Source organism: Nuphar pumila, chromosome 6 (genome assembly GCF_984573655.1).
Source record: "Nuphar pumila chromosome 6, dmNupPumi1.hap1.1, whole genome shotgun sequence".
NCBI lineage: Eukaryota > Viridiplantae > Streptophyta > Magnoliopsida > Nymphaeales > Nymphaeaceae > Nuphar > Nuphar pumila.
Window position 1 is genome coordinate 51,308,068 of NC_143254.1, and position 13,087 is coordinate 51,321,154.

The 13,087-nt window shown below is 40.7% G+C and overlaps 1 protein-coding gene across 1 annotated transcript; it reads left to right on the plus strand.

Moving 5' to 3' along the window:
• The first annotated feature begins 7,251 nt into the window (after nucleotides 1-7,251).
• Nucleotides 7,252-8,689, plus strand: LOC149834827 (putative xyloglucan endotransglucosylase/hydrolase protein 23). Its single transcript, XM_090010312.1, has 3 exons — nucleotides 7,252-7,611; nucleotides 7,833-8,026; nucleotides 8,274-8,689. Exons 1-3 carry the CDS (start codon nucleotides 7,351-7,353, stop codon nucleotides 8,650-8,652), a joined length of 834 nt encoding a protein of 277 aa, XP_089866438.1. The 5' UTR covers nucleotides 7,252-7,350; the 3' UTR covers nucleotides 8,653-8,689.
• Nucleotides 8,690-13,087: the final 4,398 nt, after the last annotated feature.

Below are 13,087 nucleotides of genomic sequence, written 5' to 3' on the forward strand. Positions count from 1 at the left end.
ATTTAGTAGTTGAAGAATTGCAAACAAGATAGTATGACTCTCGCAACCATTTCATAGTAGTTCATCAACATCTTTAAGTAAGTCATAAAATCTACTAGTTGCATCATTTGTTGCTTCTTCCTCTACCTCAGTTGGTACATCACTAGGACCTATAGCAGATTCCAGTTCTGGTCCTGCGACATCAAATATCAAATCCACATATGGATTAACGTATACCACATTCACCCATGCATCAAAATTGTTTCGAAATTCTTCACCATGAAGCATCAAATTCTGATAACCACTGACAAAACCCTTCATGTATAGGTGATGTCTAACGTCATGAGGTTCTATAAATCGATTGTTCTTACACATCGTGCAGGGGCACCTGATCCGACTGGTGGGATCCACTGTACTGACACTTGCCATTGCAAATTCAATAAAACTGTCAACACCATCCATATATTTAAGCGACACCTCATTATCAACTATCCTACGATACATCCATTCACGGTTTGCAGCTATTTTGTCTTATAATATTACAGATATTATTTTAACCAGTTAAAAGAGAATCGTAATAATGTTATGATGAAGAAAATATCTAATTTATCATGCATTGATGGTGGATGTAATGATTATATATATACATATATACATATATACATATATATATATATATGATGTCATTCACCTCTAAGAAAACTACTGTCAAGCAAAAATAGTTTTCCACACATTCAGATGAAATTACAAAGTAGGTTCCATTTTTTCAATTTAATAGGAATGAAATGATTGATTTTTCCTTGTTGGTTTGCTATAATTTGCATATTGTAGGTCATAAAGTCTTTATTTTGCTTGTTGCTTGTGCTGAGTTGGTTGACACTTTGTTGTGGTTTACAAATCTGTTAGAAATTCTTATTTGATGATTGTTGGTGAGCAATTTTTTTGTTTCAGTTAATGCATAAATTTTATTCCCCTCTCTACCACAAACATGCTTAACATAAAATGTAATTTCATGAACTATTATGCATGCATTGATAATTTAATATTTTTGTGTGTAATACAATCACATCATATTCACACACATCACAAGAATATTTAGAAAGATGAAATCATATTCACAAACATGATACATTCATTTTAAGCATATTTTCATGATACAATTTCACATGGAATACATAATCAAATCGAAAATAACTTCATGCAAGCATGGATAGTCATGTCAAACATTGCAATACATTCAATCATTCATATCACAATAATGTCAAACATATATCTGCAGCAAACACACTCTAATATTCTGCTAACTACAATCATGACTAGCATGGTCTTCGAACTATAAAAATAAGAGCACTTTTATTCTCATACATTCAAATCATGTTCATCATGGTCTCCAAACTTCAGCAAAATAGTCTTACATATCCACAACTAAGTGAGTGTGTGAACAAGAAAGTGTTGCATCTAAGAAAGTAAATAACATGTGATGTGCTTGCATCACTTACTCACCACGGGTATTTACCCAATTTGCATGCTTTTGCATTTGCATTTTTCTTGTTTTTTTTTCTATGACATTTTAAGCCACATGCAATGCTTAGCATTAAGCATCACACATTTTTCTCTGCTACGCACCTGCAATGCATATTACTCTTGTTGACCAAAGACAAAGACACAAGGAGAAGTAGAAGAAAACAGGTTGCCGGCCAAAGACAAAGACACAGGCAGGGAGCTTCGCCCCGCCTTGACTGACCAAAGGGAAACACGACAGGGGTAGAGCCCCCTCTCTTTATCGATTGAAGAACCACTCAGGTAGGGGCTTCACCCTCCTTGTCTGACGAGAAAAGACAACAGCAAGGAGGCAGAGCCTGTGTCGGTCGAAAAAACAAAGTGGACAGGGGGCGAAGGGGCCCCGCCCCTGCGGACCGAATAAAAACAAATATAAGGGCTCAACCCTCCACCGAGAAGCAATGGCAGGGGGCGGAGTCCCCCTGCCAACCAAAAGAGAACAAAGGCAGAGGCTGAACCCTCGGTCGACCGAACAAAAACAAAGGCAGGGGGCGGATCCCTCTGTTGTTGTTGCTTAAACAAGGGTCGCCCCCTGCCAGAAAGGACCAGCAGCAGAGGAAGGGGCCCCCTACCGACAAGTTGGAAAGAGGGATAGGGGGGAGGCATAAGGGTATGGGAGGTAGTGAACAAGCGAGCTCACCGGCGTGGTCATTGTTGGACTTTGGCCGAGTTGCCAGAGTGGGAGGAACAGGCGGCGGGTCACCAGCGGGGTCGCTGAGGGAACAAGGAGAGATAGCGACGATCGAAGAGGGTGTGGCCGATGGTCGGTGGTCATCGGTGGCAGAAAGGAAGGAGACAATGGTGGTGTTCGGAGGGGTGGCTGGAAGCTTCGATCGCCAGCGTCTACACGAAGGATGGGAGGCGACAGAGGGGGATCGAGAGAGAGAGGAGAAAGGGAGGTGGATCGGCAGAAGACGAGAGAAAACAGAGAGAGAATTTCGTGCCCTAGATGGGCCATTTTAGATCAAAAAGTAGCAACAGCTTAGCGACGGATAAATTTTGTCTCAAATTCCATCGCTAATTAGCGACAAAAAAATATGTCGCTCATTCATCGCAAAGTTGTGACCAAATTTTTTTGTCGTTAATCCATCGTTAATTAGCGATGGAGTTTGAGATAGATTTTTTTCGTCGTTAATTCGTTGTTAATTAGCGATGGATTTTGAGACAATTTTTTTGACGCTAATTTTGCAACTAATTCTAATTTTAGAGACAACTAGTTTTCTCTAGCTAATTCATCATAAATTTGTGACAAATTATTTTTGTCACAAATTTCCGTTGCTAATTAACATTTTTTTTATAGTAAAAATATTTTATTTCCTCTCATTTTGATATAAAGGGCATGGGTGAAGCTGCATATGTCATTGAAATTGAGATCCATCATGATATAACTATAAGTTCCTTGACCTCTTTAAATAATCATACATCTTTAAAGTTCTTAAAAGACATGAGATGAATAGTTGTTCTCTTGAATTTGCACCCATAGTAAAAAGGGATAAATTGAGCCTAAAGGACTCTCTTTAGAATGATAAAGAAAAGACTCTGATATCAACTGTCTTGTACGATTTAACAGTTGCAAGTTTGCAATGCATGCATATCTACACATGATTAGACATCACATTTGCTGTGAAGATGCTTGATAGATATCAGTTTAATGATCTAGGCATTGCGCATATGAAGGCAACAAAGAAAGTCATGCATTATTTGTAAAGAACGAATGACTATATATTGATCTACAAAAATTTTGACCACCTAGAGGTCATTTGATACTCTGATACGGACTTAGAAGGATGCCTCAACAGTAGGAAGTTCATTACTGGAGTCGTCTTCCTACTGAATGGTGATGGTATCTCATGGAGAAGTGAAAAATAGTCCACAACTGTAGCTCATACCATGGAGGCAAAATTTATTGCTCTATAAGAGACTTTATCTTAGGCAATTTAGATAAAAAGTGTCATTATGATTCTTAGTATTATGGACTCTATTGAGAGACCACTAAAAATCTTTTGTAATAATGAAGTTAATGTGTCCTTGTCGAATAACAACAAGAGCTTTACCTCATGTCAACACATGGAGTTAAAATACTTTGTTGTTAAAGAAATCATTGTGAATCATTTAGTGTGTATTGATATAATTGATACAAAGAAAATAACTGTGGATCTTTTTACTAAAAAATTAGCATCGGGATTATATTTCTAACATGTAATAGGGATGAGTTTGTTTGATTCTTTATGATGTATGACAATACATTATGATTATATGTGATCACATTTATGAAACTAAATTGATCCTCTGTGATTTTGTGCATTGTTGATTCTGTGTAAAGTATCTCTCATTTGGGTATAGAAAATAACATAATAACAATATTAAAAATTATCAATAGAATGGGTTAGAAACCAACTCATTCATAAAGGTAATCTTAACATGCTAAAACATTGAAAATGAATAATATTATAGTGCATGAAAATATGACATCTCATATAGAAGTGTTCATCTCCATGACACATATGATTAATTCTTGTGATACAGGATAGTATGTGAACCCACATGAAAATTGAATCAAGAAAATGGTAAAGAACCTCAATTATATAATTTTTCACATCAATGGGTAAAGTGAAAGAATGTTGAACTTTTTAGAATGGGTCCAATCGGAGGCCCGTTTGACACAAGACACACCAAAAAACAAAAGAGAGTGGGGAGGGTTGCTACGTGAATGTGAAGAGCACATATTCAATATGGGATCACATTTATGAAACTAAATTGATCTTTTGTGGTTTTGTGCATTGTTGATTCTGTGTAAAGTATCTCTCATATTGGGTTCAAAGGTCATGCTCACCTTTCAACCCAATGGCTTGGGCTCATCTAAGCATCGCTAGGCTGAGGAGAACGTCCACCACCTATGTCAATGCAAGCTTCGACCGGACTGACGATGGCAGTTTTCAGTAGTAGCATTTTTCATATTGTTTACGCCAACAACCGCCCCCAAAGTAAGTGACCTGGTCATGCTGGGCTATGTCTATCAAAAACTATGGTAGCTTTTCTAATGGCATAAAACCATAGCCCTTTGCCCTCGGGGAGATGGCTTTTTTCGGCTATTGTGCAAGGGGGCTGACATCCTCAGGGTTTGAACCTAGTGCCCGTCTAACAGCCTAGGCCCCATTCCACTACACTAGACTTCACCCCTTTGGGGCCTGGCAGGGTCGACTTCAACGTTATAACACACAAACTCATTAACTTATTTTTTCCTTTTTTTTTTTTTTTGGTTGGGTGCGTCTAGATAACCTATGTGAGAACTCAGCCAATTTTGTAAGAATCATTGTAAATTGGCTTGAATCCGATTAGCATCGAACATGGGCCCCCAAATCGATTATATAGGACAAATCAGCCCTGATTAATTCGTCTCAAATCTGGCAGAATTGGTATGATCTGGGCTGAATCGGGGATTGAATTGGCCATTTTTTTTCAATACTTTAATATCTGTCTGATTTTTAAAATTAAAATAATTAAAATGATGGATTCAAGTCTGATTCGGCCGATTACAGGGTCCGAAACCGACTTTGACAATAATGGTAAAATACTCTTGTCATGAGGCCCAGTTTCTCGAAAGCTGCATAGAACTACCTACAGAGGTGGTAATTCAATTTCCTGACGATTCGCATGTCCTAGATTTCTTGACACCCTCATGATGAGAATTACTTTTTACTGCCAATTCCCTGCTTATCCAAACACACCATTTATTTATCCGAGCTGGGAGATAGATAAGCATCAGTAGGGTTCAAATCCAGGACCCATTAGGAGAGTGAATCCCTTCTCATCCAGATATGGCATTGGACTGAACCCGAGTTTTTAACTGGAGAATTTTCAAATTATCCATGCAGGCATAGTCAATGACTTGGAGCCTACTCAAACAAGGATTCATTGAGCTAGCTTAGCCAAGACCCTAGCTAGGTCATTGACCGGAAATACATTAGTCTACTTTGAACCGAATTGCATGGTCCATTTTGCAACTCAAGATACGATAGGTCTGAGTCCCATGGCAAAATAGTAAACCCAGGCCCAGCTACATGTTGGAAAGGATCGACAAGTGGTCCTGCAACTGCAACTGCAATGCAATGGGAAAATAGGAAGTTTCCTGATAGCGTGGGCTTTTGATACGAAAAACGACTTTTCTTATGGAGTCTGGGTCCGTTCAAAAACCACCTAACTGTGTTCCATTACCCCTGGTATGGCTTTAGAAATTATATGTGACCAAAGGCTTTCCTTGTGGGTTCCTCTTATAAGAGTATATATCCTAACAAAAAAAAAAGGAAAATCCTATGAACCAGTGTAGCATAATTATCACATTAATCATAAATGGGACTTTATCATAAGTCCATGAAGAATCTTATCATACATGGTCGCATAAGATATAGGCGTGCAGTGATATATTGTTTCAATTCTCTATTCGAATCCAATGGTAACACACTGTAATACTTTTTATCTGAATACACAGCATCATAATAGCCCTTTAATAATGTGATTACCAAAACCAAGAGTGGTTCATGTTTAGCTCACCTACCCACCACCACATCATACAGCGGCGGGCGTTTGTCCTGATGAAAAAGATGATGACAACATCCCTTCCCACTTAATAAAGACATCGATTCAGGCACATATGGGCAGACTTAATTATATTGAACTTTTCAAAGTCAAAACACGTATAATTCCAAGTTAAATGTCTCATTCAGTACAACAACAAAAATATTAAAAGTAAATTCATTAGCAAAACACCCAAAAAGGGCAAAAAAAAAGGATTATTTACAAAAACATGTCAAAAAAAATTTATAATTCATATCCATACCCATTCAAATGCATATATACTTCATAATGAGGTTCTCATTAATTTCATGGTTAACCAAAAAGAATACCGGTGGTCCATTCCTTCCTAAGTAGGGATGGCAGTGGGGCGGGGCGGGGCGGGGGACAAGGTCTCCACCCCCGCCCCGCCTCAAAATTTTATCCTCCACCCTGCCTTCATCCCCGTTTCATGTCCTCCGTCCCTGGTTCAAACGGGGATGAGGTGGGGATCGTGGCGGGGACTGGGCGGAGCGGGGAAAAGTGCACGTCCATCCCCGCCTCCACCCCCGGACGGGGATGGATTTTAACCTTCGTCCCCGCCTCCACCCCCGTTTCATACCCTTCATACCCGGTCCAAACGGGGCGGGGCCCCGCTTTCCCCCGGTCCACTGCCATCCCTATTCCTACGTTGGCCTTTCCTTTTTTCACTCAACTATCGGTAATTAATTAAGTCAATTTTACCCTTTTGTATGAGAGATTAATAAGTATGAAATGGGTAAAATGAAGCATATTTAGCAAGGGTAAAACTAGCGTAATTTTGGATGTATTAGCTATTAACAATGGTTACCATGGGCACCGATTTGAAAAAATTGAAGGCCATGAGTTATTTTGATATCCAAGTTTCGTTAGTTATAAATTTGAATTATCCAAAAAGAGTCTGCTATGCTTTTGAAAATAACCCTGAAGAGCGTGTGGGGTCCCATGACAACCCACGCTTAGCTGGCTCCTCAAGCTTGCTACGGCCGGCGTTTCATCTTAGCACAATATGGCGTTCTAATTGCAATGGGTAGCTATAAATACTTGTCCGAGTTGAACCACTCCTCTCACACCAAAACCAAACACCCTTTTTCCTTTAGCACACCTATTACCACCACCACCACCACCACCAATCGCTGCCAAAAGAATTGCATTTGAGAAGTCTGTTGTTATACTTCTCATAACATTCTTAGTTGAGTTTATTTTTTCTCCCTCAAAAACATGTCCTCCTTTCATTCTCTTGCAGCTGTTTTGCTGCTGAGCTTATTCAGTGCATCCATGGCGAACTTCTGGACCGACGTCGACATCACATGGGGAGGACAGAGAGCCATGATCACCAACAACGGCCAGCAGCTCAGCCTTTCCATGGACAAGTCGTCCGGCTCGGGTTTCCAATCAAAACAGGAATATCTCTTTGGCAGGTTCGACATGAAAATAAAACTAGTCCCTGGCAACTCAGCGGGCACAGTCACTGCTTATTATGTAAGTACATCATCACTTTTACGCACATCATATAACAATTGAGAGCAAGGCATATAATATGGTCTATATCCTAGACAATTAACCATATACTTATGTGGTGTTTTGCTATACGTACGTTAATAAGTGGAGATTGTGGAAGGAACATAATGTTGTCTTGGTTTATTGGTTTGTTTGTCCTACATGTGTGTGCTTATGTGACGTGACTTACAATTTTGGAACAGTTATCCTCCCAAGGATCACTTCACGATGAGATAGACATGGAGTTCCTGGGCAACGCCAGTGGACAACCTTACACCCTGCACACAAACGTTTACACTCAGGGCAAAGGCAACCGCGAGCAACAATTTCGATTGTGGTTCGACCCAACTGCTGACTTCCACACCTACACCATTCTTTGGAACCCTCAACAAGTAATGTAAGTGAATGAATCCCATTAATTTTAAGATGAGTGTTTTGGTTCTAGTGCCACACACAAACAAAGCCAAATGGATATTATTGTGTTTTAATCAATCCATCTCCCATGCAAATGGATGGCTTTGTTTGGTTGTGCAAAGTCGTAGGCAAAAAATATTGAACCAAAGCAGCTAAAATTAATGGCACCTTGTTTTAAGTGCTAATTAGCCACCACTACACTGACGTATATATTTGGTTGATAAATGAAGGTTTTACGTGGATGGAGCTCTCATAAGGGTGTTTAGGAACCACGACTCATCAGGAATAGCTTACCCAAGCAAGCAAGCAACGAGGATGTACTCAAGCCTATGGGATGCAGAGGATTGGGCAACACAGGGTGGCCGAGTCAAGACTGACTGGACCCAAGCTCCTTTCACAGCAACCTTCAGTGACGTTAGCATCAATGGTTGTGTGTGGACCGGCTGGAGCTCTTCCTGCAGTGCTTCAAGTTCTTCTTGGATGAACCAAGCTTTGGTCGCCTCGGACCAACAAAAGCTGTCTTGGGTGCAGAAGAACTACATGATCTACAACTATTGTAACGATGCACAGAGGTTCCCACAAGGCCTCCCACCAGAATGCTCTCTCTGACCTGCAAATCCAGTGCTTAACTATTTAGTCTTCTCAATTCTTTCGCTCATCAAGGTCGTGATCGAGTCTGCCTTTCATTCATTTTCCACATTCTTGTTCAACCATATAGTAATAAAAAGATTGTCAAAGATGTAGTCTTCTGATTGCTTCTTGAATACGTTGTATTACATGAACTATAGTTTACATTAATATATGCTTTACGTCTTTGTTTAAATAGTTATGAGGGAGTTATATGGTTTCAAATTTACGGGTCATTATTGTGATAATAATTGATGAGAGGGTGGTGTATGATCCCCCCGATGATTCACTGAATCCCACGTCTGTGTTCGGGGGTCTGAATGAGCACCACGTGTACAAGCATATGGGGCTCGTATTTCCGTGTATGTTGACATCACTTAGCATTGGAGTATAGTGTGGTTGCAAAGACTTCAATACCCTTTCTTGTTATTCTTCTCATAAAGCGATGGTTTGAGAAAATGACAAAAATGCATTCAAAAAAGAAAAAACAAACAGTTCAAAAAAGGGACAAACATGTCCTCCATCCAGAAAGTCGAGGATGATATTGACTCTTCAAAGTCTTCTTCTTCTTTCTTCGTAAAACACTGTAAAAACCCTCTCTCTCTCTCTAGAGAAGAAATCAATGGAGGCAAAGAGTTCTCCCTGGAGAAGGCCATGAATATCAACCCTCTTACTCTCTCTCCCTTCTCTCTCTACTTTTGTGCACATCCAACAGACGATCCTACATTGCTCCATCAAACACTGACTGACCTGCACACTGACTGTAGCATTATTCAACTTGATGAGTTGTGGAGCCTGATTCATAGTTTTTGCCCTTACAGGAGGGGGTTTGGGGGCTCATCCCAACATAGGTAACATCATTCAACTTGATGAGTTGTGGAGCCTGATTTAAAGTTTTTGCCCTTACAGGAGGGGGGTTCGGGGGCTCCCCCCCCGACGCGAATCCCGCTACGCGGTTAGCGGGCGGGGGTCTAGGGGAGCCGCCCCTGGCAGGAGGCTCGGGGGGCAGCGCCCTTCGAACTAATTTTTTTTTGGCCTTCCAACAACAATTTGTAGTATTTTCGGGTCTTCAACGAGCCCCACAACGATTTATAGTGTTATCCGGCTTTTCAACATCAATTTGTAGTGTCTTCCGCAAATCACTATAGCGATTTATAGTGTTTTGGGTCTTCAACGATCCCCACAATGATTTATAGTGTTATTCGGCTTTTCAACAGCGATTTGTAGTGTCTTCCGCAAATCACTATAGTGATTTATAGTATTTTTTGGTCTCCAACGAGCCCCCACAACGATTTATAGTGTTGTTAGATCTCGCTATAGCGATTTGTAGTATCTTTCGTAAATCACTATAGCGATTTGTAGTGTTATTTAGTAAGCAAATCGTTGTAAATCGCTACCCGAATTAGGACCAACTTGTCAAGGTCATATCTCCCTAACCGGAGGTCATATTCCAAATCCGTAAAAAGTGGTGTCTTCGTTATTGAGTATAGTTTATTCTTGTAAATTTTCAGTGATTTCTATTGTCATTTCATTCTCCATTTTAACTAAAAACCAGACCCCTATTATTCTGTGTTATTTGAGTTGCACAACACCATTCTCGCTTGACATCCACATCTTGATTCTGGCATGCTCCTTGCTGGATTTTTCATTGATTTCTTCCAACCTTGCTTGGAACAAACATATGTCTTTTTCACCACGACACTCTGTGCATTTTTTGACCATGACACCTGGGACCCGTGCCGGGGGGAGCCGCCGGACCCCCCTCCTGTAAGGGCCAAAACTCTAAATCAGGCTCCACAACGAATCAAGTTGAACGATGCTACCCACGCTGGGAGGAGCCCCCAAACCCTCCTTTTGTAAGGGCAAAAACTCTGAATCAGGCTCTACAACGAATCAAGTTGAACGATGCTATCCACGCTGGGAGGAGCCCCCAAACTCTCCTCCTATAAGGGCAAAAACTCTAAATCAAGCTCCACAACTAATCAAGTTGAATGATGCTACCCACACTGGGAGGAGCCCTCAGACCCCCCTTCTGTAAGGGTAAAAACTCTGAATCAGACTCCACAACTCTTCAAGTTGAATGATGCTACCCACGCTAGGAGGAGCCTTCAGACCCCCCTTTCTGTCAGGGTAAAAACTCTGAATCAGACTCCACAACTCTTCAAGTTGAATTATGCTACCCACGCTGGGAGGAGCCCCCAAACTCCTCTCCTGTAAGGGTAAAAAATCGAAATCAGGATCTACAACTCATTTAGTTGAATGATGCTACCCACGCTGGGATGAGCCCCCAAACCCTCCTTCTGTAAGGGTAAAAACTCTGAATCAGGCTCCACAATAGTCAATGTGCAGGTTAGTCGGTGCTTGATGGAGCAATGTAGGATCTTCTACTGGATGTGCACAGAAGCAGAAAGAGAAGGAAGAGAGAGAGTGAGAGGGTTGATGTTCATGGCCTCCTCCATGGGGGGGATTTCTTTCTCGGATAATCCTGCAGTGCAGAGACTGGGTCTTAAATAATCATCTTCGGGGCACTTAAGTCTTTACAACCACTTCATTTCAAGAATCATCATTTTTTTTTGCACCAATGGAGGAGAGGATACTTAAGTCTTTGCAATCACATCAAATTCCAACACTAATTAATGCTGACAAACATGGGGATACGAGACGCACATGCTTACATACGTGGTGCTCTTTGGGACTCCCAAACATGAGATGTAGCTAACTTCCCTATTCGGGGGGGAACATATAACCTGCTTTGATAATGAGTGATGGTTGCTAGAAGAATTTTTGTTACTGGTCCTACACCCCTATGCTTTAGGCTAGTGAACTAGGACGGATCAGGTGCAATCACATTGCACACTTTGAGTGTGCCGCTGCACCTGACTGCCCTCCATCTCTGATGTACAGCTTGTCGGGTGCAGTGGCACACAAAAGTGTGCAATGTGATTGCACCTAATCTGTTGTCACATAATCAAGCGTGTTGGCCCTTTCAAGCGATTCCAACAAACATTCTATTGGGGGAATGATCACCTGGATCTCGTGCCAAGTTGTGTTAGAAAAAAGCATCTAGTATGATCCCAATCCGAGCCCAAATCCAAATAAGGTCTGATGATGTAGTTGGATTTCGGATCCAAAAATATATATGGCAATGTTGGATCTAATAAATGAAGAACGAAACCAAGGTAATTTTTACAAGTAAATTATGCAAATGGGTTGGATTAGATCCGAATCCAAACATAGATACGATAACTAAAAAAAAGATCTGATACAAAGAAGCCTTTTTGTTCAAAATTTACACGCATATTTAAGATATTAGACTACCCAATCATTTAAAGTATTTATTACCAAAACAACGTATTTGTTGCAAAAATGCCCCCTATAAGTGCCACGGTATCTCGAACCCTAAAGAAGAAAAATCGCGACCATATCCAGGTCTGGGCTTAACGCAATAGGTCTGATTACATGATCAGGTTGGAGTTTTGGACTCGCAACATATGGACTTGAAGCTGGTTTACAATATTCCATCGACAACCAATGGCAACCGACTCTGGTGATGTAAACGGGTTGAACTCGAGTCAGATTTAAGAAATACCAAGTCCAACCTAATTGGATTTGGATTCCAGTCAGATTTGGTTGCAAAATCCAATACCCAGTCCAGATCCAAATATTAATAGGCTCCTATTTTGACTACTGGATCTGACTAATCAGATTCAGATTCGGGTTAGATGCCCGATAATATTCGACCCGTTGGCATCCCTAAGTGACTTGATGGGGACCCGCTGTGGGTAACCAACCAAGAGTTCCCAGACCTCCTTTGTTGTGTTCCTCATTCTTAGTCCGTTGGGGTGGAGCAAAAATTACACAGAAATTAGGATTCGGTGGATGCATTTCTCGGGTCCGCCACGTCCAACATTCACTACAAGAAAAATGTGTATTGGCGACGGATTCTATCCGTCGCTAGTCCGTCATTAATTCATCGTTGTACATGTTTATGATGGATTTTACGACGAACTAGCGATGGATAGCATCCGTCGCATAACCCTAGTCGCTAAATTGCGACAGAATTTAGTTGTCGCCAATCTGTCGCTATGTTGCGACGTCTTAACGACGGATTATGTACGTCGTGAATTCATCATTAAACAGAGACCAATTTGGTTAAGCGGCGGAATTTAATCTGTCATTATTTCTGTCGCTACCATTTATCGACGGATGAGTGTCCGTCGCTAATTGGAGACGAACATTAGCGATGACTTAAATTCTGCCGCAAATTGACGGTTGCTTCAAATTGGCGATGGAGTAGCGACGAATAATATCTGTCGCTAATTTGTAATAAAAATTAAAAAAAATGAAATATTTTGAAAATAAAAAAAAAATTCTTGTACAATTCATATATCCTGCTTATAAAAAAATAGTATAAATA